At 53.5% G+C, this 26,923-nt stretch overlaps 2 protein-coding genes across 5 annotated transcripts in view; one reads left to right on the top strand and one right to left on the bottom strand.

Annotated features, from left to right (window-relative positions):
* The window catches only part of COL4A2 (collagen type IV alpha 2 chain), a 164,985-nt gene extending 141,959 nt beyond the window's left edge, over positions 1 to 23,026 (bottom strand). For 2 of the 4 annotated variants that reach the window (XR_014819956.1, XM_021065909.2), the window contains exons 1-3: positions 22,530 to 23,026; positions 21,294 to 21,381; positions 21,132 to 21,186 (exon numbers count right to left, since the gene is read on the bottom strand). Coding sequence is in view for 2 of the 4 variants with exons in the window: in XM_021065909.2 (XP_020921568.1) it covers positions 21,132 to 21,186; positions 21,294 to 21,337 (99 nt within the window). In the remaining 2 variants the exon portion in view is untranslated. Of the gene's footprint in view, positions 1 to 21,131; positions 21,187 to 21,293; positions 21,382 to 21,672; positions 21,896 to 22,529 lie in introns of those variants that run through there. The other 2 variants (XR_014819955.1, XM_021065908.2) reach the window with 1 other exon arrangement.
* COL4A1 (collagen type IV alpha 1 chain) overlaps positions 21,993 to 26,923 on the top strand; it is a 139,267-nt gene continuing 134,336 nt past the window's right edge. The window contains exon 1 of the mRNA XM_021065910.2: positions 21,993 to 22,218. Within this exon, the coding sequence (XP_020921569.2) occupies positions 22,138 to 22,218 (81 nt within the window). The 5' untranslated portion in view covers positions 21,993 to 22,137. The remainder of the gene's footprint in view (positions 22,219 to 26,923) is intronic.

Raw genomic sequence — 26,923 nt, 5'->3', positions numbered from 1 at the left:
CCACTACTGACAAGCAGGGAAAATTATGACCTGCCCTTCTTTTCAACCACAAGGAAATCTCTGAAATAACTAAGATGGAAAACTGCAGGAAAAAAACACTCTGGAGATTTTGGGGTAGATGTGCTCTCTCCCAAGTAACTTCTCATCACCCCTTTTGAGGATAAATATCAAGGAATCAGGACTCTATAGTTCGGCTGTCCTAGGCCAGCACGCTTGCTCTGCCGTGGCCTGGACTCTCCCACGGTTTTACTGGCATATGTTAGTTCCGGGATACAGTGTTCAAGCTGACCTTTGGAGGACAGTGTAGGAGTGTAGATCTTTCTAGAAGAAACCAGTGTAAGTACCCTTCCTTTAGTTAAAAAGTTACGTGGAAGGAAAAAAGTATCCCTGGCCTCAGGAGAATCTCCCAGGGGACCACTGGAAGCGCATGTTGATGAGTAGCTGTCTTAGGTCGACGTCAAGACGGTGTCACCCACACCACAGACTGTGGAACGTAGGCGCCTACACGGCCTAATAGCCTGATGACCAAACTACGGAGGCAGGAAGCAGTCAGCCCAAAGAGGTCAAGGCAGGCCAGCCTGCTGCCAGTTACGGGTAGAAAACACTTAATTGCTGTTTTGGATGCTAAGTGCTATCAGCAGAAGCATCTAACAGGAGGTCTTTCACTCAAAGGAACAGGCCAAGTCACCCGGCTCTAGGGCACCTGTACGGCACGGCCTGGCACGGCATCGCCAAGGACCACGTGGCTCAGAGAAGCCTCCAGGAGGGAGCTGGATGGCCCGTCCTGGAAACCTGGGCAAACAAAGACATGCACTTTGCTTTGAACCATAAGAGAATCCCAGGAATACTGGCCTGAGGAGGTTCCAGGCAATTTTCCGAGTTGCTTGGATGAATTGTGAACAAGCAGATGAGGAGTTTCAACAGATTCCAGGGGATCTGGCCCAATCAAGCTGACACAGTGGCTGGGAAGGGCTCTGGGCGGCATTGTTCCTGCCCCACCGGCAACACCTCCCAGCTTCATTCCAACTCGCCACCCACCTACACAATGAAGCCACCCAAGTAAAACATCGGGTTACAGCGGTATCTTTCCACACTCGCCCTGAAACCGCATCCCCTCCTAAACGCTGACACGTCAGTTGTCTGCTTAGTGACCGTTATAATACTGAGAATTCCTTTATTTAGCTTGCTTGAGATGAAGTCAAGCGGCCATAAGAGGGACTTGCAAAACAGAATCAAGTGCCCTTCTCAGTTAAAGGGGCCTCGGAGAGGCTGACATCGCTCTCGGTAAAAGCTCAGCATCCATCCCGTTTCCTGAGAACGTTTCCCGTTTCCAGTGCTCCCCAAGTTTGAAAAAGAGAAATGCGTGTATTGCAGAAAAACCAAATACACACAGTGCGGGCTGGACGACCTGAAGCCACAAACTTACTGCACCTGCCATCCTTGGTGTTGCCATGGAGACAGAAAGTTGGCCTTGTGATGGATCTTACAGACCCCTCTGCTCACTTCTCCGGCTGCAGCACATGGGCGAGATCAAGGGGTGTCCTCTCTTTTCCTACCCACGCCACGGTGCTCACAACAGTCCTGTTTCCCTCCTGGAGTGATGCAGAGTCCCACGTGGAAATGTCCACGGAGCTGCATGAATCTGCAATGATCTGCTCGGGACAAAGCTTTCAAGAGAAAGGAGGGCTCTGCCAGCAGCTCTGCCACGACCCAGTGACGTCAGCACGTTGCCGAGCCCCTCTGGCCCCCCGCTGCCCCCCTCCCCCGAGTCAGCTATGAATAGGATGCCTGTGCTTGTCGAGTCACTTTACAGGGCTGCTGTGAGAATGGAAGGAGATGATGGCGATGAAAGAACCACACGAACCATGTAAAATGTATAAAGTGTCAGGGACAAGGGCGATCTCTGGGGACACCGAGGGCGCCCATCCTGCAGACACCACATTTTCTGCCTCTAGCTGATTATCTTCTAAGATTCTTTCTTCAGAACCACCCACTCCTCTCCTGACCCTGCCTAATGCTTCTCACTCTGGTCTGGAACTTTCAAGAACCCTCCGGTAGTCTAGAAGTTAGGTATTCTCAGGAATGTAGGCTTCCTAACTCCAAGAAATCAAAACGCAGGTTACCCCAGGGGCTGCCTGTGATCCAGGAGGTGCAGAGAGCGACGACAGGGTAAGTGGGGCATCCTACACCATTTGGAGTTTAGCGCAGCTTGAACCACGAGCGCTGAAAAAAATCCAATCCCCTGGGGACTGAAGTAACACTTGCCGTGTTGAAAGGTCTACACCTTCTCTGTTCGACTTGTGCAGTTTGTTCAGATGAGCCTGTTTCTCATCTCTTCACCTGGTTATGGACTTTTAAACACATTGTGCTAAAATGGAAGAGCTTATTTTTGCCATAGTATGAGATCTCCAGGCAGTCGGAGCTTTGTTCCATGACGTGGTGCTGTGAAGATCGATGGGTTTGACCTGGTAGGACGTTCTGTTCATTATTTCCAAAACCAGCCTTTAATAACAGTGAATCATGTAATTTACTTAAATAAAATGATCTAATACATATAGTGACTTCATCAGTGAAATTAGATGAGAGCAGTAATTTATCAAGGCTGGCACTGGACTAGGTTTGGGCACTCAGTTCTACCAGGAGCCAGCCGTGCAGTTACAGGTCAGTGTCTGTACCTCTCTGGGCCCCAGGCTTATCTTAGGAGACATTTGGACTAGTTGACCCCTAAGGTCTTACCTGCCTCTGAGCTTTGACACCTAGGATGACACCTTCACTAGGAAAATGTCCTTACATGTCATCTTACACATATATAATCACTGAATTAAACACGCTCTTAGCATGCTGCGCTAAACATATCTGCAGCTTCAATTTCTCCTCAAAGTCCAGTGTCTTAGTTTCGTATTTCATGAACGAAAGAGAGAGAGAGAGAGAGAGTAGATGCTTACACCACATTTGTCTCATCAAACTTCATCAGCCCAACATGGCTCTTCTTCAGCCTCAAACTCGAGGTGAAGTTTGCACCAACTGCATTTACTGTGAATAGGGAAAAATCTGAATTGGGAAATTTTGAAAAGGGAAACAAAATTTGACAGATTTTTTTTGGAAACAAGTCAACAATCCAGCGAAGAAGTCATGGCCCTCAGATAAAGGTTTTCAGGATGATTTGAACCAACCGCTAATGCCCATCAGGAACAAAGTATTTTTATGCAGGTAAACGGGGGCTTCAGAAATGCTTGAAGATTTGTTTTCTTAAGTAGATTAAGTATTTTCTGATGATCTTTTTTGGAGCATTCATAGTAGCTGAAAACCTCTTTCCTTGAGGTTACTGAAGATAAATCCCAATTATTAGTCTACTCTAAGGAGGTTTACGGTACCTGACTTCTAGTTTGTAATTCTATCTTCACCTAATGAGCATTTAAAAAGCAACTCTTTTTTGTAAGTAAAATCTTGGGAAAATGTTATAAAAATCAGTTTAGACTTTACTGCGTCTATGGGAAAACCATCATTTTGTGTACGTGACCTGGAAAAGCCGTCGATGCCCACAACTTTGGTGCAAAGGGTAAATTTCTAAAAGATGACGGCCAAGTGCAAAAACTTCCCTCAGGACCAGTGCTTTAGCTGATGATGAAAACAAGATGAGCTGGGTGTGGGTCACGGCAGGGGAACTATTTGTCTGGGGCTGCTGGGGGGTGGTTAACGCTTCACTGACACCCACAGAATGAATTCCTCTCTTGAAAAAACAAGAGCCAACGACTTCAAGCTGAATTTCTTTGTTTTTCATTCCAACACTCCAATTCTGACTCTTCAGTATGAAAAGACCTGGGCTTCAGCCCTCCCCGGGGTCATCTGCAAGGACCACTCTAATGTGCTCACAATTCCTTGTCTCTTGAAGACAAGCATTAAATGTAAAAACACAGGGTCATTCTGACCCTGAGATGGACAGGCCAGGATGGCCGGCTGGGTGGCAGGGCTCATGTAACAGAGCTGTTTTCTGGATGGGGTCCAGTGTGGTCAGTGATGTGGGGAGAAACTGTCCTCACTACCCAGAGTGGGGGACCGTGTGCACAGAGCCCAGGGGAGGGGAGGCCCTGAGCCTGTGGCAGGAAGCCAGCCAGAGGGTATGGAGTGAACCAACCCACACAGAGTGGCCAGCGAAGCCAAGATGTGGATGCCAGGAGCCCTCCAGGTGGAGACCTCCAAAGCAGCAGAAATAGGGGTCCCTGAGGAGAGGGCCATCGAGGGTGGGGGACAGCAGATGTGAGGTGGGAGTGAACGTGTGTGTGTGTTGCAACAGGTTCTGAAGCTGAGACTCTACCAGTGACAACATGATGGCTGCTTTACGCTCTGGGGGCCAGAGCAGTACACACGAGCAAGGCTTTACTTTCAGTCCAAGCTTGTGGTCTACCCATGGCCAGGCGTTTGGGGCACAGGCTGGTCAGGTTTTTCAGTTCCTTATGAGCTGCCCTCTGAGACTGTGAGTTTCACGACTTTTAAGCAGTAACTCAACAGTCCAGCTATGACCATCTTAGCCTCATGTAGCCACGGAGATTAACAGGCAGAGAGCAATTAGAAATCAAGACACTGGGTATACGTGGATCTCCCTGGACAGGATCCTGCAGAGTCAGAATCACTAAGGAGGCAGCTGGATGCGGCATGAGGCAGAGGGAAGAGGCTGTGTCTCTGTGGAACCCTTGTAGTGAAGGTCACAGGACCCCGAGAAGGGACCCCTGCAAACCGGGCTCCGTGAGAACTTCAGTAACTCACGTAAGTAACTGAAAACTTAAGAAAACTTAAGTAACTCACAGCCCACTGAAGACCTCACCTGGGCCTCCACGTGGTGAAAAGTGTTTGGAGCTACCTGCCAAGGCTCTGTGACTCAGGCGGGCAGCGGGGCTCGGGGGGCTGTCGCCAGGGAGAGCGACAAGGAGGGACACAGTAAGTTCAAGTGGCCATCGGGTTCAGAGGAAATAACAGTAATCGTGGCACCTGTGGGGTGTTTCTTCTCCACCAGGCACCGCGTGCCATGCTTCCCAGCAATGTGATGGAATTTAGTCCTTTTAGCCATTGCCCGAGGGAGGGTTACACACTCATTTTGCAGAGGAGGAGAGCGCGAAGCCTTGAGTGACTGCAGGTCTCAGCCAAGGTCACAGGGGAGCTGCAGCTCCTCCTCACCTCGGGTGATGGGCAGATGTCACCTAAGCTGTAAGCAAATGGCTGAGAAGGACGTTCTGCATGGGAGCCTACCCCCCCGACTCAAAGTACAAATCCTGTGTCTTGAGGGAGACAGAACCTTCAGGAAGACAGAGGCTCAAGGGGAAGTAAGGACACGTGAAGCGATCACGGGATTAAAGTCCACAGGAGGTTCTCCCACAACCACGCAGCCTCAGCCGCCGCGCACAGCAAGGCGTCTCGCCCTTGTTTCGCTCATCTTCCAAAGCGACGTACTTTGTGGACATCTGCACAATACGCCAGCCTACTTAAGCTTTGCTTTTATCTCTAACATGTGCTTGTCCTACATGGAATTTTCCAAAGGACTCCGTTTGATGAGGGCTTTGACTAGAGAGGGTCAAACGCACGACTGACCATCTCTGGGGAAAATCAGGGGTCATCGCAGGGGAGCAGAGCTCCTTGACCAACGGAGGGGACAGCGGAGGGGAGGGGCCGGGCTTTCACCTTCGCTGCGACAGGAAACAGGCTTCAAGTCAACTCTCCATGACGCAGGAGTGCTGTCTTCTCTCTCTGACCCTTGGCTCTAAACAGTTATTCTGAAGCGTGTTGATTTCGGATCGCCACATCCCCGGTTTGGTTTAAACTGTTCAGATGATGACTGAGCTGAGGCTGAGGGTGTTAAGACAATCTCTCTACGGGGATAGATGTGTTTTCATGAAGGGCCGTGATGCCCCTTGTCCCACCCCCTCCCCTCCCCTCCCCAACAGGCTGTTTTTGCAATGCTCAGGGTCAGACTTGCTCTCAGGCAGGACACGACCCCAGAGGCCTCTGCCAGCCACGTCAAAAGATAAAACGCTTTGCAAAAAGAGAAATTCCTTAACCCTTCCAGAGAACAGCAGATGCAAACGATCTTTCTTTCATCTGTGGCTTCCAAAGTTTGCCTACGCAAGCGAGCTAGTGTTTGCTGTGGCATTTGAGATTGGCGGGACCTTTTAGGGTATAAGCCTGGATGGACATTCAGTTGATGGCAAGGAAGTGACTAGTCAAAGAGAAAACAGAATGACCAGGCCCTAGAGACATCGTCTAAGTCTTGCTACCCAAACTCCGGTCCCTGGACCAGCCGCAGCTCATCACCTGAGAGGGGGTTAGAAATGCAGAGTCCGGGCCCTGCCCAGCCCTGCCGAGTCCAAATCTGGGAAATCTCGTGCAGAGTCTGCCCAGCCCTGCTCTGGTCCAGCCCTTCCGACGGCAGCCAGGATCTCGGAGCAGGGCTCCATGTGCTTTCTCATGCTCCCAGGAGAGACGCCGCCTCCTGCGGACTCCTTGTCCGGGATCAGCATTTCCAGAGGGGAGTTACTTCGCAGCAAAGCCCTCTCCCCTCAGCAGCCCCACCTTCCCAGGCCCAGTTGGGAGGGGGTCAAGAGGCCAGGTTCAGTTACCACTCTGATAGAGAAGGGGCTCTGAAGGATGCCCACCCCCGTCCCATCTGACTGCCTGCTTTGGTCACTGGACTACTTTCCACATTCTTACCCCTGACACAATTTCCAGAAGCACAAAGGAGGCCACTGGCCAACCTCTGCCCTGAAGAAAAAGTCCAGCTCAGCTGCAGACCTCACTGGCCAAATGTGTGCCAGGAGACAGCTGGCACTCTCTCTTGCAGAGGAAGCATATTCTGCATGAGTTTGACTTTGTAGATAAGCCGACGTCTGTCTACCCCAGTAGTTTTTCTACAGCCGTTCAAATCGTGCGGAGCCAGCGAGAGAGGCGCTCGCATCATTGGCCGCAGGTGCATGTTTCTAAGGGATGTGCCTCTGGCACGGAGCAGGGTGATTCGTGCTGGGATTCTGAACACAAAGTCCCCCAAATGCTCCGTGTGAGGACACACGTCTTCCCTGTGTTCCTCCCTCCTGCTGGGGTCCGTCTGCGCTGGGAGCCAGATCCTGGCCACCAGCCTCTCCCCGCCCGGGGGACTGGGCGCCCATGATCATGACCTTGGAGCCAAAGGGGCACACATTCAGGTTCAGCAGCAAGAGCAAGCACTCTTTCTTTGGGGGTTTTCTCATGGTTCCTCTGCCTGCCCTCCCATCATGAGCACCATGGGGTGGCAAGAGCCACCTCGCTGACTTTCTGTCTGGAAGATGGACCCTCTGGCTGGCCCTGGGCTTTTCTGACCCCCTTTTATTAACCCTGGGTTTCCCAATTGCAGAGGAGTGAGCATTAAAGAGACAGGCAGCACCGCTAACTTGAAAGCGCAAAAAGCACCCAGCATGATGGGTACCGGGCGTCCTGGGGGCCCCTCACCCCAGCAAGTGATGTGGTCCTGGCGGGCAGCTGCCTCTCTGATGCCCTCGTCCTCCAGCCTCAAGTCACAGCCTCCCGACAGTCCCCACCCAGAGTGTGCACAAGAGAGGTTTCGTGAGCCTCAAGCCATCCTGTCTGCAGGATCCAAACTAGTGATGTGGCTACAGGTCCTCAAACCCTGAGATGGGGCCCCAGGCCCCCCACAGAATTCCAGGGGACTGGTCACAGGCTTTCCCTGGATCACTGCCTCTGTCTGTTCATTCCTCTCAGATGGATAGGTCAGCAGGGGAGGGGCTGGGACAGGACCAGATCTTGGGCTCGGCATTTCAGACCCGAATGTGGAAAGGGGGATGGAAATACCTCCCTTCCCCGAACCGGCCCCCTGGTCTGCTCCCTGCCATCGCAGCTGACCTTGAGGGGGCAGCTCCGGTGGCCTCTGATCAGGCTGAAGGTCTCCTTTGTGTAGAAACCTGAACCATCTCAGGCTCCCTCTTGAATGGCTAGACGACGTGCTTATTAGTGGAGATGCTCAAGCATCTCCACGCGGGTCCCTGTGCTGGAGGAGGACAAGGCCCTGAGCCCTCGGGGAGCCTGCAGTCCAGCGCCGAAAGGAGGGGAGTGGCGATCCCGGGACACTGGGAAGAGGGGTTGATCTGTGTCCACTTGGCCATCTCCAGAGTGTCCCCAGCCCACAGTGTCTGAGACCCCAGCACTGTGCGAAGAAGGGCCCCCGGGACCTACAATCCGTAAACCCATGGGCATGACCTCAGCCTTGGGGACATCGGATGGCCTGCCCACACCTCCTGGAAACAGCCCTCTCTCCACATTCCGAGTCACGGCTTCTCCTCCTGGCTCCCCACCTGCCTCCTTCCCCATCTAGAAGCTTCCATTCTCTACCTTCTTCCTCCAGGTCTGTGACCCTTCACCCATATCTCCTGCCCAGGCCTCACCTGTACACATCACACCTGCACATCCCGGCTTGTCCCAGAGGAACCAGTACACCCACAGGACCTGCTTTCTTAGGGAGTGGTCAACACTGGCCAGAAAGCAAGGCCACTGAGCCACGCAGAGGTGGAAGAGCAATGCCACAGGCCCAAGTACTCCTTCTAAAGCTGACACTAAGCACTGAAACCCACTAGCCAAGAAAATGAAACTGAGCTTTAAAACAAAAACTTAAGGAGTTCCCATCATGGCGCAGAGGAAACGAACTCGACTGGGAACCTTGAGGCTGCAGGTTCCATCCCTGGCCTCGCTCAGTGGGTTCAGGATCTGGCAGTGCTGTAGCTGTGGTGTTGGGCCGGCAGCAACAGCTCCGATTGAACCCCTAGCCTGGGAACCTCCATGTGCCTCGGGTGTGGCCCTAAAAAGACAAAAGACAAAAATAAATAAATAAATAAAATACAAAAGTACAGGGATATTATTCAGCCTCAAAAAGGAAGGAAATTCTGTCAGTCACAAAAAGACAAATCCTGTGTGAGTCTCCTTACACGAGGTCCCTAAAACAAGCAAACTGCAGAAACAGAGACTAGAGGTTACTGTTACCAGGGGTGGGGGAGGGGGAGTTAGTATTTAATGGGACAGCGCTTCATTTTTGGATGATGAAGAAAGCTGTGGAGGTGGATGGAGACTGTGCAACAATGAGAGTGTTCTTAATGCTACTGAAACTTAAAATGGCTGGGATGGTGCATGTTACGTCATGTGTACTTTATAGGTTAAAAAAATACACATATAAAAGAATCAACACAGCTTTGCACTAGATGCACAAGAGACCTGAGGTGACACCAATAAGATAATTTTCAAATGATTAGTGTACCAACACTGTGCAGTGTATGTGATGTGTGAATCATGTGTCAAGATCTTATTTTTTTAATTAGAGGAAATTTATCTAATTTTTAAGACATGGAATGCTTAGCAGGAATAAAGAGCTAAGGCAACTTTTTAACATGAGGAGTTAAGAAAAACCTCATGAAGCCTGCCTTTTTTCTATGTTTATCCTTAGAGACTCTAGTTAATTAAACCCAATGAGGAAGAAAAACCAACATGAAGGCAAAAATGTTGGCAGAATAAACAGCCTTGGTCTTTTGTCCTCACTCAAGAACTAGAAGGAGCAAGAATTTGTTAAAAGTATTGTAGAAAGGAGAAAGACAATTCTAAAAATGGATAAAAAACATGCACTTTTGTAAAACCCCTTTTAAATAAATATATTTTCTTTTGGGACACTGCTCCAGCTTTGCTCTCCCATTTTAATACAAAACAGAAGCCGATGGTCCGGGTTTGATTTTGTTCTGGGGAACCAGCCTTTCTAACCATTTGAAGTATCAGCATGATGCAAACATTTCTGGTTCTGGAACTTCTAGGCAGGAGTCAATGCTCTTCTCAACTGCTCTTACTTCTTAATTAAGAAATTCTTGGACTTTAAAAACAAAAAGTCCAAAGTGAGCATGACTAATCTTACTTCCTTCCCCCTATGGAGTAAAGTAAATCATTTATTTCTAGAACATGAAATTCCAATCAGGTGAGAAGCAGATAACAATCCGCTCCAGTTTAAAGGCAAAGAAAACATCGACCAATTACAGTGCAGGAGCTCAGACGCATCCACCAATCACGGCTCGGGGGCTTAGGGTCACCCACGAATCAAGGCCCTGGAGCTCATGCTCGACCTCCAATCACATCAGGAGCTCAGGCGCACCCGCCAATCACAGTGCAGGAGCTCCGGGACAGGAGGGTACGGGCCTCAGTGCCCCTGGTTCTGGGGCTGTGTTTGGCTGGTGGAAGGCCCGGGACTGAGACCCTGGTGAACACAGCAAATGCCCTCCTGGTCTTCAAGGGTGAAGTGGTCTCTATGCAGCTTTGAAATTCCCTTGCAATTACCCGAGGGTGTTCCGGGGCTGAGTCGCGCCCGTATTTTGGAGCATCTCCAACAGGGAAGCCAGGCTGACAAACACGATGCTTGGTCCCACCGCGGGGCAGCTCGCTCACCATTTCACAGAGACACCCCCCGCCCCCACCCCGGGGGATCCTCACCTCCTGCCAGGCCAAGGTCCACTGGCTTTAGGGGAAGCTAGAGGAAAATTCCGAACATAATAACAGATGTCAGATCCACTTTGAAACAGTTTTAGATCTAGAAGGGCACAGGGTCTCAGAGAAGACATTTGGGGACAGGGTGAAAAAAAGGCAATTAGAATCTGTAAAGACTATATATATATATATATATATATATATATATATATATATATACAGTCTTTTTAGGGCTGCACCCTCTGCATATGGCAGTTGCTAGGCAAGGGGTCGAATGGGAGCTGTAGCTGCCAGCCTACACCACAGCCACAGCAACGCTGGATCCTAGTGAAGACTTCAACCTACACCACAGCTCACGGCAGCGCCAGATCTTTAACCCACGGAGCGAGGTCAGGGATCGAACCCACCTCCTAGTGGATACTAGTTGTGTTCCTTGCTGCTGAGCCACAACAGGGACTCCTGAGGGTCTATTTTAATCAAAAGCAGACCTGACAACCCTACACACTGTCCCTGTGACTGAGCTTCTCTGGTTCCTCAGGACTACATGCTCCTTTGAAACCCCAGGAAATCAGCTAAGGCTTTGCAAGAATGCTCTCTTCGTGCCTTGAAGGCCTGTTCTTGACGGTGGGAACCAGACGCATTACCAGCAAGAAACGTTGCCTAGCTGACCTCTCATTTGACCAGTCTTCATTTTAAACATGATGATTTTTTGACAAAATTGTCCCTTGTGTTTTAACTTCACAGCTTTTTAGAAATGCAATGAAAATGGATGCGTTTGCTTTTTTGCCGTTTCACAAAAGTCAAGACAGGCAGCTGAAAACTCACTGTACCCTGGGACTCCACAGGCTCTGTTTTTCCAGCCTCTGGCATCTTGATGCTGATAAGCAGACACAAAACCTGATGTCTACATGCACTGGCATAAGGTTTACAAATCATCGCAGACTGTTTGCTGTTAATATTCCTTGTTTTGCAACGGGAAGGGGAGGCTGGGCCATAAAAGCTGATGACTAAGACGAAGGAAATCCTGTCTGCGCTAAGATTGTCCTGGAGGGGCGGGGGCGGGGGTGGGGGAAGCAGCAAAACCTGGTGGGAGCTGGAAGGAGAGGAAGGTGGTGTTCAGAGAGGAAAAGAGAGTCTCCCAGGCCCATATTTAGCCCTTTCGCTGCAGCCCGGACTGCTGTTACAACGAGGACCATATGACCAAGTAAGGAAGAAAGAGAAGGGGGATTTTCCCCCGGAGTTCCCAGCTGGACTCTTCCCACTGGGGCTCGCTCACCTGGGCTCGCAGGAGGAAACGGTTGGGTGTGTGTCCTGTGCATCTTGCCTGTGGGACCACTGCCCGGACAGACTGAGCACTGCTGATGAGCCGTTAGGCGCCAGTGGGGGACCCCAGGCCCCTCAAGAAAAGAACTCGTCTGCTAAGCGTCTGCGGGGTGTGTTCTGCACCGTTGCCAGACCAAAGCCGCTAGAGGCTGCTTGCTTTGTTAAGTGATACTCCGGGTCTCAGAATTCTTTGAACAAAATGTTCTTTGTTTGTAAGTCTTTCCATTTGTTCTGGACATAATTTAGTTACACCTTGACCTAACTTTAATTAAAACTAAAACGCCTTCTCTGCTGGCATTTTTCAAACTTAAGAAAATACAAACAACCATCCCAAGGCTTTGGGAAGACAGCTGCATCCATCTCAGCATGTGACCCCATGACACTGGTGAGAGCGTCCCCAGCTCAGAACATGAGGCTCCGACGCCTGGGCACCCAGAGTCGCGAAGGCCAGAAGCTTCTTCCCCCTGGTTCCATCCCTCAGTCCCCCTGGCCACGTGTGCCCACACCGCATCCGCCTCTGCCCGCGTGCTCGCCTGGGCACAGACCCTCCTCTCCTCTGCCCCGAAGGTCACACACAAGGAACGCGTGCCACGTCAAACAGGGGCTCTTCTCTCCTCTAAAGGAGACCCCATCACAGACACCCCAGACGGCGCGTTTAACTTCAGAATTCCATCAGACAGCGGGACACGCCTGAGCCCCCGAGGTGCGCGTGCGCAGATCACTCCCTGCCGCCCAATCCCGGCCCGTCCTCCCCTGGAACCCAGACCCAAGCCCAGGAGAGGACTGTGGTACAAAACCTGGGGGTGAGAGCATTATTCCTGCCAGAACAGGACATGTCAGTTTGGCGAATGAGCTTCACACCAGTGATCCCACCATAGACCCCGGCGTTCCTGTTTTACATGCAAAGAAGAGGAGGTTCCAAAAGGCAGAGTGACTTTTCCTGGTCCTTGGACCCCAACCCGGAAGCTCCAAGTCTTTTTGACAGATGGTGCCCGTCTACCCCTGGGCACGAGGGAGCTCCGGTGAAAACTGTGAGAGCAGACAGCAAAGCAGTGGCACAGACCCTGATGTGGGGACGGGTCCAGCCCCACTGCTGTCCATGGGGATCCTGCACAGCTAGGATGATCTTAGGAAGGTCTCTTACTCCCCAGGGGGTTTCAGGAAATTCTCCACGTCGGACTAACAGTTTTCCAGCAGGCTCTCCTGCTCCAGGATGATGCTGTGTGTGTCTCGCACCTTTGTGTGGCTGTGGCACATTCATCTCCAAGGGCTGGGATTTGGAAAAGGACCTCAAGGAGGAGGGTTTGGGGACTCCACCCTACTGATCAGATCCTCCTGGTCCCTCCCCCCCCCCGGTCTTTGGGTCTTTGTTTCTCGGTGCTCACGAGCTACCAGTCACCCTCATGCGTAGGGCAGCCTCCCTGCAGGGGGGGCCCAGAGAGAACAGGGCTGCCCAATGCTTCGGAGACCCTCATTCTCCTCCTGCTTGGGGGGCCCTTGGAGGAAGGAGCCAGGGGCCTCTGAGGGCTGTGTGCCCATAGGTGTGCGCGCGCGCGCTCGTGCACGTGTTCTGTGTTCTTTACGTCATCCTCATCTCCATATCTACTCATCCATGTACATCTACCAATTTATCTATAACAATCATCTGTCTATAACTGTCTGTCTTTCCACCTCTATCATTTTCCTCCGCCAGTCATCTGCCTAGCATCTCCCTCTATATCCGTATGGAGATGGTATATACATGGATTGTAGGTATATTACAGATATAACATATACATATATTTACATGCAATATACACGTGCATGTTTCACAAAGCCCACCTTTTGCATATGTTGAGTATTCATAACACGGTATGGACAGAGATTTGGTACCGAACAGTGGTTACAGGCAGAAGTTTTGGAATCAGCCAGTCCTGGGCCTCGCTCCCAACTTTACTCCTTATTGACCTTAACAAGTGCCCTCACTCGTGGCCTCAGTCTCCACATCTGTAAAGTGGGATGATCACAGAATTGTGGGTGTTTAGCGGGTAATGTGTGTCCGTGGCTGGGATCAAAACGGTGTCCTGGCACCAAATTGCTGGGTTTCTCCTGTGGGAGATTTTAGCTGTTCCTGGGCTTCTAGGAGCACCTTTGGGGCCCCTCTTCCTAATGTTGATCCCAGGGGACCCCGTCCTTTTCCCCAGCCTGGAGCCAGCGTGTGGGGAGAGGGCAGGGGAGGCAGGAGGGCGGCGGGTCTGCTTCCTGACGTGCCTTAACGACACCGGTTTGCAATTACGCCCAGTCATTGCGAATCAGCCTCTCTTTTCTCTAATGGACAAACCCAGGCCTGGGAGGGACCCGGGGAGCACGTGTCTTTGATCACGGCCACAAGCAGAAGCCTTTCCTCTGCTCTCGTGGGGCCCAGGCCACTCCACAAAGACCGCCGCACGTCCAAAACCGCTCACCGAGCAGAAAAGCACCCGCTTATGTAACGCCTACCAGGTACCAGAAAATCAGTCCGTTTAATTCAACCACACAGAGTCCTCCGGATTCCCAAGCGGGGGAGCACTGCCGTGAGCCAAAGCAGCAAAATAGGAATTTGACGGGTGGGGCTGAAAAAATCCCTAGGAAAAAATGCAAACCTTTCACAGACAGGGCAGTGTCTCCTTTATCACCACGTACAGCCGGCTTTAGCCAGTGGGGGGGCAGCGTGTAATTGGGGAAAAAAAACCACACTGAGCAAAACTACATTTTAATCTAATCTTTCCTCATTGTTCTGTGAGTGTGTGCCTCATTCAAAGGACTTGTTTCAGGACTTCGAATTTGCCCCACCTCCACTCGGTGAGGGAAGGACACCGTACTGGCTGTACTGGCACAACTGTGCCAGACACTGGCCCTGGACCATCCGTGGTACCAGCGAAGGGATCCTGCGGGAAAGATGGCACGTGCCCTAAGCTTTGGGTTGTGGGGGCAGTGGTTCCCGTGGAGGTAATTACACGATAAAGACAAATGCCTGATGTCTACAGGAGCTACGAATGATGACTTGAAATCTGGGTCTCTAGCGGGCATTTTGAGAGGGCTCTTCCATCAGACCCCCAAGTGGGTCACTTCCATGGGGGTCAGAGGTTCCAGCTGGGCACAGGATTCTGTCTGACGTGCACTATGGGGACCCTGACAGGGAAGGGGCAGGGCGTCCTGGACATCACAAGGGCTTCAGGCTACTGCGAAGAGATGGACAGGGTGGGTAGGACGCTGCAGAACAGAACTGGCAAGGCCGCTCTGTCCCTGCAGGGCGGTGACAGGGGCAAAAGTGTGAGGTGACAACCACGGGCCACTGGCCATCCTTGTTCCTGGCCATTTCCCCCAGCTCATGACTGGGACAGAAGTTGTGGCCACACGGAGCTGGCTAACTCCGATTCCACGGGGGCCTGCAACAATGCCGGGGGCACGTGTGGAGGTGGGGCTCGGGGACCCTGGGGGTGCCAGGGTTACAGCTGCTGTCTCCTCCTTGCTGTCCACCAGTATCCTGGGGTGGGCCACACAGCATGGACAGACACTGGCCTGACAAATCAGTGAGGCCAGAGGTGTGAGCCAATCCTTCTGGAAAGGACACCATCCTGCAAACCTGCCGTGCCAGCTCGAGCTCAGGAAACAACTGTGCCACCGTTTCCCCTCCCCAGTCAGCAGGTGAAGAAGACGGAGGCCACTGTAGCCCCGGAGGTCCCCGGAGACGCCAAGCAGCGGAAACTCCACGAGGGCCCCCTTCCTGCATAAAGCAGGGACAAAGGCCCTTCCCGAGGCGGGGCCACTTCTGCTACATTTCCAAGGACACAGAAGTGCCTTGTGTTTGCTGGCTTGTCAGAGGAAAGCATGCGCCACACGCCGCCTCTCCGCCTGCTCTGCCCTCGCCCGTCTGCATCACGCGTGCCACCGGACTGGTGTGTGGCTTCCAGGAGTACGTTTTTATTTTGAAATAAATTATATTTGTAGAAAAGTGCCAAAGAGAGATTGGGGAGCCCCCACGCGACCCCTCGCCCGGACGTGACGATAGGACGTCAACAATTTACACGACCTCAGCACATTCTGAAAACTGGAAATGAGCAGGAGCACGTGAACTAAACCACAGACTCTACCAGCATTTTGCCAGTTTCTCCCCCAATGTCCTTTCTGTCTTCAGGATCCACTCTAGGATACCTCGTTGCACTTAGAGAAATGCTTTCTTTTCTTTTTAGGGCCACACTGGTGGCGTACAGAAGCTCCCAGGCTAGGGGTTGAATTGGAGCTGCAGCTGCTGGCCTATGTCACAGCCACAGCAACAAAGGATCCAAGCCGCATCTGAGACCTACACCACAGTGCATGGTAATGGCAACATTGGATCCTTAACCTCCCGAGCGAGGCCGGGGATGGAACCTGCATCCTCGGGGATCACCCGCTAAGCCTCAACGGGAACTGAGAGAAGTGCTTTCTTTACACAGAGCTTGTTGCCTCAAAGGCTGCCTGAGTGGGATGCCTCGGGCAGCAGAACACGCCTGAACAGAACACCCAGTGCGTGGCAGGGGCGGTGGGAGACCCCAGCCCCGGAGGCCAGCCCCGGTGCCCAGAGGCTTGGAATCTAGTGGGTAGGACAGAGCTGCTAGCATGGGCTTTGAAATCCACTCCGGGACCACACGATGGGGCTGGAGAAACCCACACAGTCTCCCTATGATCAGACACCGCCTTCTTCCACGGAGAATCAAAAAAAAAAAAAAAAAAAAAAAAAAAGAGTCACAGACCCCCCAGGGAGGCCATTGAATTCCAGGTGAGTGAGTCATTCAGGCCTTCAACTGTCCCAGGAGAGTTTCATTAACAAAGGGCAGCCACCAGGGGAGAGGCAGGAGGGAGCCACCAGATAAGGTATCACTCACTGGGCTGCAGAAGCTTCCCATGCCCTGAAGATAGGAAGCCTCAGCTGAGTGAGTATTTTGAAGTCCTCTCCGGGCTGCCCGAGTGCTCACCTGGACCACTGAGGAAGAGGGGGGGCCAACTGGCCGCTGAGGTCCCAGCCAGGGGGGTGGTCCCTGTCCTCAGCTCTGACTCTCCCACTCACTGGGGTGGGGTGCACACACTGCCTGCAGCACCCCAGCACTGCCGCCAGCCTTCCCTCAACGTGTTGTGTGTCTGCTCTGGAATCACACAGGCAGCCAGGAACCATGCTGAGGTGGCTCTTGGTGGCCCCAAGGCTGCTGTGTAGCTCCTGGCCCCAAGGCCACCAGGTCCATGCCCAGCCCGGGTTCCCAACCTCACCCACCGCCTCCCACAGCGGCGATGCCACCAACTGAAGCCATCAGACACAGCAGGAGGCTGATTGCAAGCTTCCTCGAATCCAAGGTTCTTAATCTGAAAATTCCTTCTCCCAGCCGAAGACATTCCCAAGCCACCTCTTCTCCCGGGCCTCTGCATGGCAACATCGTCACTGAAAAGGTTTATCTCCCTGCACGTTTGTTTCCCTGCCTTTTCTCTCGCATCCATTAGTGGAAGCCAGTCATCTCCCCCGCCCTCCTCAGGAAGAGAGACGATCTTTTGATTTGTATGATTTTAAGGAAAATCGTTGTTTTCTATTCTGGAACTTCTGACTTGAATCCCACTCCCAGCCCCCGCACCCCATCGTGCTAAATATACCCACTGGCAGTGGGAGAGCCGCGGTCCCTCTATCCCCCCTTCGTGCCTGCGACTGGTTCTAGGATGCTGTGCCAAATCCCTGACGGTGTTTACTGCGGCCACATCACACAAGCCGTGCAGGGAAAATTACTTTAAGAGCCTCCAGAAAGCTGGCGGTTTGCTTGTTTTTCCATTAACAGGAGAGGAACCTTGTGCTACTTCCCCTCTTCTTTGGGGTCCAGGTTTTGAACAATAGGACTAAAGTTCCAGGGAATTCTGGGAAAGACCTGTTCTGCACGAGTCTTAACTTAAGCATGGGAGGCATTCTGTCACTTATCCATAAGCTGACCGGAAGGCGAAGAGAAAGACTCGAGAATGTAGTCCTGCTTTTTCTTTTCTCTCCTTGGGAGCAGCATGCAGGGGCAGTAAATGCATTTTCCAGAGCCTGGAGGGGCCCTGGAAATCTGAGCTGGAGAGAGGGCGATCTGGAGCCCAGCATTTCCCGGGGCCTCACAGCACCTGTGCATCCGGCTCTCCTGGCGGCCCTGGGTACCTTGAGACTCGGAGGTCCCCCAAGCTGAGGTCAGGAGGTCAGCCCAGCCCAGGGCATATTTGATCTCGGGGAAGGTCTTTGTTCTCTGGAATTCTTGCCCCCCCCAATCACACGGCTGCTGGCTTAGACCTTCAAGGCTGCTGCCCCATCTCTGAGATAAAAAGCAGCGTGGCCCTGCAGTAGCTCAGTGCCCCAGGCAGCCTGCCTTCGGAGCCTGGGATGGTGGCCATTTAGGACAGGCTGGCTCACCTGTGCTCTCACCCTGGCACCGCCCTGGGCAGGGCAGCCTCGGGAAGGCAGCCTGACCGCAGAGGCAGCCCAGGGCACTTCTGCTTTTCCCGTGCTCCCACACGGACCCCAGACCACACTGCCCCGGGGCTCCTGCTCTTCAGCACCAAGCGGCAGAGGAGACCAGTGTGTGGGCTTTCTTCTGCTGGTCCCCATCCAGAGCTGGAGACTCGGCTGCTGGAACTTGGACGTGCCCTCCCTGCTGACTTACAGTCTGACCCTGGGAAGCCGAGCAGTGAGGAGGGGCCTGGGTTCAAATCTGCCGCTTACAAAGACAGAAACCCTGGGCAGCTTGTTTAAACCGTGCCTCTGATTTCTTCTCTGCTAAACGGGGGTAGTAAGAGTTAGCTAGTCAGCGAGGTGAGCGTTTTCCTGCGAGGGTTAGATGCTCGAAAGGCAGAGCAACTTGCACACAGCAAATGCCCATTACCGTTACTGGCTCTGCCTGCTGTCACCACTTTCAGCTACTTCTGCTACAAAGCTCTTTACGATACAACGCGTAGCCCTTTTTACAGCAACGACATGGGTGACAGTTATAAACACGGTATTCCAGGAGGCAGAATTTCTACACCATCAACCTACCCCAGGGAAGACTCCTTGGCGCAAAAGAGCAGAGACAGGTTTCTTGAGTGTGGCAGACAAACAGGGCAGAAGCTGAACTTGCCACCATTAGGAAAGCTTTTTTAATAAATATAGTTAAGGATGAAGGCATTATTTCACGGGTCACAGCTATTAAAGCCAGTGGTTGATGAGCAGTGGGACAGCCATCGCTAAGCATCATCAATTCCAAGCCTACCGAGTGACACATAGTGGCATGTCTCTAGTGACAGGGCTCAAAAGCACTTATCGGTTTCTATGTGTAGATGTGGAATCTAAAGCCAAAGGAAATGAAATAAACTGGCAAGTGACTCCAGTTGCTTCCAACCCAATCCTCTAAGTCACTGGCGCCCCAACTTTGCCATCAAGTGGGACTGCAGACTCCCAGGCGCCACCCCGGAAAGTCTGCTTAGAGATTTGAGAGGCAGACCGGAGGTCTGAATTTTTAACCAGCCTTTCCAGGTGAGCGTGGCAGCCCAAGGCCTGTACTCTGAGAGATCCTGCTAAGCAACCAACGCTCTGGGTCCTAGCCTGGGCTCAGAGGGCAGAGGCTGAGGGGAGTCTGCAGCATCAAAGAGGCTCTGCAGGAAGGCGTGCAGGGGAGTGTTACATGTAACAAGCGCGGAAGCCTGGCTCAGGGTTTACGAGACCTGGGCAGAGCTGCAGGTGGTACCCAGGTCTTCTGACAGGAGGCCCTTTCCTTCCACTTTAGGGTCAGTCCCAGGTAAGATTCCCAGGACTCAGCATCCTCAGGTCGTTAAACAGGAATATTTAAAGTGGTTCCAGGGGACGAAGGGGTGTGGTAGAGTGAGCCCAACCAATGCCCACTCTCAACAGGACTCAGTGCTTTCCTTTGCAGGGACCTCGTGTGTGTGTGTGTGTGTGTGTGTGTGTGTGTGTGTGTGTGTGTGTGTGTGTGTGTTTTGCCCTGACTCCCGGCCCGGGGCCAAGTCCTGTATGTCATGTGTGCATAAGGACCCAGAAGGGACAGTGGCCTATCTAGGCTCTGATTGTCTTAAATCAGGATGTGGGGAAAGGCAGGAGAGATGGACAAACCGGAGCTTTAAGAAAACTTTGGCCTGGAACACTCTGGTCAAAGTCTCTGGACTCCTGACTCCCAGTCTGGGCCCAGAACTGGAGCAAAAGGTGGCAGAAAAGTCAGGCTAAAGGTTCTTTCCAAGTTGGGACAGCTTTTCCAGCTCACCGCCTTGTTTGTGGTTTGTGAGGACAGAACAATGTGAAAATAACAGAACTCAAATAAACCACAAGCCCAGCTCCCCATGTACCTGTGTGTACGTTACCCAGAGTGGGGAGGGGAGGGGAGGGGAGGGGAGGAGACTGCCAGGAGAGCCGGAGCCACCCAGTTCCACCGGACAGAGGAGGAGACGGGTCCAGCACGCCTGGTAACGCCCTCCGATGTCCAGTCCCAGTTTAAATATTGCGAGTCTTCCACTGAAGGGACCCAGCCCACCTGGGACAGGCCAGTTGTGCCACATGACACTCCGCCAAAGTGGCTCCTACTGCTTAAACACAACCCACAAAACCCGTTGTACAATCACCACATAGAGACAATGCTGGCAGAGTCACCTTGAATGGCAGGGCTAGGACCGGGGACACTTGGTCAGTGGTGTCCCCAGTGGGAGACTTAGAAGCCCCACCCTGGCTCTTCCAGGCCCAGATCGCATCTGGGGAGAAACTCTTGTTTTTGGCCATTGTTTCCTCCCAGCATCGGGAGGAGTACAAAGCCCTCCTGTCCTCCTGGCCCCGCCCTCCCCCCAAGCCCCTCAACCAAAAGAACCAAAAACTCTGCCAGGGGCAGGACCTAGACGCCGGCTTCCTATGCCACACAAACCGTTCTGGCCCTAGGCCTGGAGCCTCAGGGCCACGTGTCTGACTCTCTCGTCTTCCCTCACTTCTACCACCGGCCTTTGCTCAAACGAGGGAACAGGATGCCCGGGGCCGTGTTTCTAATTATTCCTTCTCCAGGAAGAGCCCACGCCTGTAACGCACAGCACCCAAGGGAGGGCAAACCGCCGTTCTTTGAGGGAAGCGCGTTTTCGCAGAGCCTGGGCTGGGGAGGGCCTGCCCAGGACACGCGGATGCGCGGGTGCGCGCACACCACACACACACACACACACGCACACACACACGCGTGCGCGCGCGTGTAAGCAGGCGCAAGCTGCTTGCCTTCTGGCAAGGCCACTCGGTGTCCCAAACACTTTCTCTGGCGTGCGAATCATAGCCCGGAACCGGTGCCAAGACTTACCGCCAGGACGCTCTGCGCCAGGAGCCCCACCATCACGGTCCCCAGCAGCAGCCACCTGGATGGGAGGGGGAGGAGAAGCGCCGTGAGCGTGCGGCCCCGGCTTGGCCATTCCTCGAAGGACACGCGCGTGGGGCCCACGGGGACGGGCAGAAAGCCGCTTACCGTCGCAGGGCAGGGCCCGACGCCGCCCGCGGGTCTCGGTCCATGCTCCCAGTCGGGCCCCTCTGGGCTCCGATCCGTCCCTCCTAGACTGCAAGACAAGACAAAGCGGGCTTAGCGGGGTCTGGGTCGGGGGCGTCGGGGGAGCATCCTCGCCGCCCGCCTCGGTCTGCGGGACTGCGGAGAGCGGGTGCGGCCCCGCCTCCCGCTGGGGTGACCGAGAGCCGCCCCGCGACGAGGCCGGCCCGAGGGGAGCCTGCGCACCAAGGCCCGGGTCGGGGCCGCTCCGCCGCGGCCGCTCCATCCCTCCCCCCTCCCTCCTCCGAGAGCCGGGCGCGCAGCCTCCGCCGCCCGCGGCGCCGCGTTCCGGGGCCGCTCTCACCTCGGCCGGGCTTCAGGGGCGGTCGCCCGCGCGCATCCGCTCTCCACAAGCGTCGCCGGCGGCCCCGCGGCGCGGCCGCCCTCCCGGGCTTTCGGGGCCGGCCTCGGGCCCGCGTGGCCGCCCTCGGAGCTCCGCTGGGTCGGCGAGCGCGAGCGGCGGCTCGGGCGGCGCTGGGTGCGGAGCGCGGAGCCCTGCGTCCCGGCGCGCGGAGGCCACAGTCCCCCGGCCGCGCGCTCCCGCCGCCTCTTACCCGCGCCGCAGGGTCCTCCCCTTTGAGGCGCCGCCCGCCTGGGCGGCCCAGGGGAGGGGCTGCCCCCAACAAATTGGGGAGCTCGCGGCGCCGCGCTCAGGTCTCCGCCGCGAGCCGCCGCGCCCCGCACGGTGCGCCGCGCTCGGGTCCCGGCCCTGCGAGAGTGAGCCGCCGCCGCGGTCCCCCGCCGTCCCCGCCGCCTCGGGCGCGCCACCATGGGGCCCCGGCTCGGCGTCTGGCTGCTGCTGCTGCCCGCCGCCCTCCTGCTCCACGAGAGCAGCCGGGCCGCCGCGAAGGTGAGTCCCCGCCGGCTGCGCTCCGGCGTCCCGCCCTGCGCCCCGGCGCCCCGCGCGGCCCCTTTGTCCCCGGCCGGGGCCGCCCTCCGGGCCCAGGGGTCGCGCGTGGTACGGCCAGGCGCCGTCTCCCGGCCTGTCCCCGCCGGGGACCCCGGTGGGCTGGATCGCGCATCCTTTGGGAAGCCTCCTTTGTTGTGGGCTGGGTGGGGGCGAGTTAGGGGGACTGCTCGGGGCCAGGGAGCAGCGAGCAGAACTCGGTGCGCCCGGCGCGGGGCGAGAGTGCCCAGAGTGAGCGGGATTTGAATTCGCACCTCGGGGGCGCCTGGCCGCCGGGCGCCTTCACCTGGTCCGGGTGCCCGAGCGGGCCGGGGGCCGGAGAGGTGGACACGCGCGCCCCATGCCGTTCGCGGCCCCACACATGTGCCCGGGAGTCGCTTTGGGCGTGTTTCTCTGCTGCTTTGGAGACTCTGGTGGTTGATGCTGAACAGTTCTGGGCCGTTTGCCTGGAAACAGCTGTATCTTTGCTTTCCCACGACTTTGCTGTTGCTGAAGCACAGAAGCGGGGCTTTTCTGGAGGGCTGCTTTCAAGCGTTTCCATACTCCACTCGATGACTTGCATTCTGTATTAAAACAGTTATAATGACATTACATTTGAGTGTGAAACCAAAATGAAACTCCAGCTCATTGTTCTATGCACAAATTGTTTTCCTAGTTTTCATTTCCTCCGGGAGTTCGGTTTGCAAAAGTGAAGGCGTCCAGCTGGGGACGGTCCCTGATGTTGTTCTTCCTTTTTCCCTTCCCTTCAGACGGAAGAAGGACCTCAGCTGTTCCCTAGTGTCACAGCGCGGTAGACAAGCCCTGGAAAGGTGTGGCTTCGAAACACATTTTGCATTTCCTGCCGGAATATTTAAGAACGATTTTCCTCTTTCCACATTTCTCACTCTTTTACTGTTTCAAATCTGAATTTTGCTCTTAGGTGTCCCCCCCCCCCTTTCTTCAGGCAGAATATTTACAGACTCTACTTCACTGCATATCAACTATTAACTGTTCCTTTCCAGAATAAACTGGTGGAATGCATGCAAGTCTTGGAATTGAGCGTCTAGCTCTTGGCTGGCAGCCGGGTCACTGGGTATGGAAAAGACTGATGATGACACCAGCAGTTAACCTCAGATGGTTTCTCCCAGCCCAGAGTCTAGCCAGGCACCCTGGTTGGTTATTTAAACACCCTCTGGTCGTGATGACAAAATGCTTTCAAAAGAGAAGGCTCTAGAACACTTTATTTGGGTCTAGAAATCTGGACCAAGAGATTTAGCAAGGAGGCATGGCAAGGAAACGTGAGAAAGTTCTGTATTTGGAAATAGGAAGCTCTGTTCAGACTTAGATTTTCTGATGGATAATAGTAGCAAATCAAAGCTAATTCTAAGAGCTAGCTTTCAAATAGCCAGGACTTTAAAGAACGAGCCACTCTGAGAGTGAACAGCCACTCTGACTGTTGGGGTTGAGATGACTTTGCTTCTCTAGCATCATTCTCGGAAGCCCACTACATTCCCGTCCTGGCTCTGCTCCGTCCCTACACATCTCACCTAGTGTTTTAAGAGCTCTGGTGTGTGGAACCCTTTGATTCTCAGGGGACTGAACAGGTGCTATCATTTCACTATATTTCTCCTGGTTTATTTAGGGAGAGAAAATTTATTAGTAAGCCCAGGGCTTATGGTTGTACAAGAAAATCCATGTTGAAATAATATCTGGCTAACTTGAAAATTTGTCTCACTCTTCATGCCAATGACTTTTTTTGTTTTGCCTACCTCCTTCCAAAATCAGCTGTGAGGTACACCAGAAAGCTGAAATACTTTCCATATTGACCCAAGCAAAACATTGTTTAAAAATGCATTTTGAATCATAAGATGCTATAAATCAGTCAAATCCCAATTCAAAAGCCAAGACAAAGGATTCTTGGATTACCTGTGTTTTTGGGTATCTGATTCTCACTTTACCTGCATTTTACACCCAAACAGCACCTACTGTGTGCCAGGCACAAATTGCACGTATCATTATTGTTATTATTGTTCCCACGAAAGGCTGTTTGACTTTGTTTTTGACCATCTCTGCTATGGCTGTACCATTCATTTACCAGTGGGTGGATTTCCTAAGCCAGTGATTTTTTTTCCCACCCTCAGGTTCGGCCCATAGTGTTGAGCATCCCCTGTCCTGAGTTCCATAGTCACTGAGCTGAATGAGTTCTTCCTTCCTCCAAACTCCCCCCTCCGACGGGTCTGTAGAATACTTCTTGACAAATGATTTCTCCGGATCAGAAATGTGAACTTTCCCCAAAGCGTGGAGATGCCTGCTGGGGGTTAGGGTGTTGGCATCGCCAGACCATTAGTCACTATTCCGGGACTGAAGGACCTAGAAGGCAAGCGAGGTGAGATTTAATTCCTGTGAGTGTGGACCACATTCTGCAGAAAGTGCAATTTAGGGGAGAAGGCGGATTTTTGACTTAGTCCCCATGACAGCAGCATGAACCGAGTATCTCAGGAATGAGCTTGATGAAGATGTAATCAAATCTTCATGCTCTTGACGCCTGGAACTAGATCAGGAGAAGGGAAGCGCCTCTAATACCAGCCAGAAGAGTGTGCAGAAGCTATGTGTGTGTGTAAGAGTGCACACTTACGGAGTGATCCGTGTGTATGTTAATGGTGTAGTCAGAACAAGCGTGGATCTGAAATTCTGTGCCGCTTTTGCTAAGCAGACGATGCCGGAGGACTCGGTAACCCCGACCCTCAGTTTCCCTGGCAGATCTGCGCCTGCTTTCTGGGATCCCGCCGCCTTTGCTTCCGCACATGCGCCCTGAACACTTCTTCATGCCACGCCCTCCTCCCCCGCTACCCCCGCAGCAGTGGGTGGTACCCACCCTCCTCCCCGGCAGGGCTGCAGCCTCCTGGGAAATACTGAGAAAGAAGCAGGCCGATGCAACGCCAGCTGGTAGACGCTTTGGCCAGGGTGAACCATACGCCAGGCATCGTATCTTCAAATTCATTGCCGTGTGCATCATACTCAGAAAGCTGGGTAATTCTTCCTCTGCCCTTTCACGAATCGAGCTGTCTTTGCATTTAAAGATGACCATAAGGTTCCTTCCTTTGAGATACTGAGGTGCCACAGCTTCCCTTACCAACGATGGGAGTGAAAGCGGAGCTCGAACTTTCCTCTGGGAGGGGCGCAGGCTTGGAGAGCGGCGAGAAGGCCCCCCAGCTCAACCAGGGGGCTCGCAGGTAGACTGGGGTGTTTGCAAAATGGCAGCATGGGAGACTGGGTCCTGCCTTTAGGAGCTGACCCGGAACCCCCCCTCACTTGGGCAAGGACGGGAGGGAATTCTGGATTATTCATTAACAAGGCTGTTTTCAGAGTTCTTGGAACTGGTGAAGATGGCTGTCACTTCACAAGTTCGGTTACCCAGTGAAAGGCTGGGGAAGTTTTTGCAGACAGAGTGAACCCACAGGTGACTCTGGGAGACACATCCCTTCAGAAAGAGGGAGGGCATCAACCAGTGAATAATTTACAACACTTGTTTGGATGAATTACGCGATGTTTGCACTAACAGTTGCTCCAGAACCTGGAAAAGGGTTAGTTAGCCTCATTGAAATGTTTCTTAAGCAGATTTGGTGTTTTGAGTTCCCCGGCTCCGGTAAGCAAGAGCAACAATAGGCCTAAAATAATATCATTAGAGCATTGTTCTTCCTGCTATTATTAAACAACCACTAAAAAATGTCAACTGCAGAACAATAGGAAAGACATATTCCTCCCATTCTTGTGCACACAATGGAAGGGGATGTAAACCGGAGCAGGTTTCACTGTCAGGTTCCGTGCAGCCCTCGAAGAATTACTCTGGGGCTACAGTGTCCAGCCGGGTGCCCCGGGAACTGGTGCCCTCCTGCGTTTCCCTCGCGTGGTCCTAGACCTAGACTTCAGGCGGTCCTCGGGGTCTTTCTGTTGCTCTGCTTCTCCGTTCTTCCTTTTGCAGACCCCTTGGGTGGGTGTGCCCTGGGGGTGGGCTTCAGCCGGCCTCTCTTTCTCTGCTCTCCTGCTCTCAGGATTTGTCATTATTCCATGAAGGTGACTCCAAACCTTTTCCTCGGACCCCTGTTTGGTTGCCTCACGTCCTCATGGAACCACTCCCCCTGGCTGTCCTGCTTTGATGGCCAACTCAGAGCATGTGCAGAACCGAGCAGAACCGAGCTCGCCGTCGGAACCGAGAACCACTGCCCCCCCCCCCCCCCCCGCCATTTTGGGCACTGATGCCCCAGTGTTTCCTGATGCTTGGTCCAAGAGACCGTGGCTTCACCTGAAGGTCCCCCTCCCCCTTTGATGCCGTGTCACTCCCTTTCCTCCGCCCCCCTGCTTCTCGGGGTCCCCTCTGCCTTCTCTTCCCACGGCTACAACCCCATTCTGGGTCTGCTCACCTCCTGCCGGGATTGTCTCAGATTCCTGCTGGCTCCTGTCCCTCCTTTCGGCCTTGTCTCCCCCCGCCCCAGCCCTCTCCTCTGTCCGGAGCCTGTCTTCAGGACCTCAAGACACCTCTGCCCAGCCCCTGGCCATGGCCGTCTACTGTCTGACCAGAGGTCCCCTTCTTTTCAGCTGGGTGGTTTTTGTCTGTTTGTGTTTAAGAAAGACTTTGTCTTTTAGAGCAGTTTTGGGTTCAAAGAGAAAG

Source organism: Sus scrofa, chromosome 11 (genome assembly GCF_054392235.1).
Source record: "Sus scrofa isolate SSC_HxYL_T2T_F1_AM1 chromosome 11, Sscrofa_HxYL_maternal_Yorkshire_Landrace_v2.0, whole genome shotgun sequence".
Classification (NCBI taxonomy): domain Eukaryota; kingdom Metazoa; phylum Chordata; class Mammalia; order Artiodactyla; family Suidae; genus Sus; species Sus scrofa.
The sequence above is the reverse complement of the archived record's forward strand: the minus strand, read 5'-3'. Positions and strand labels throughout refer to the sequence as shown.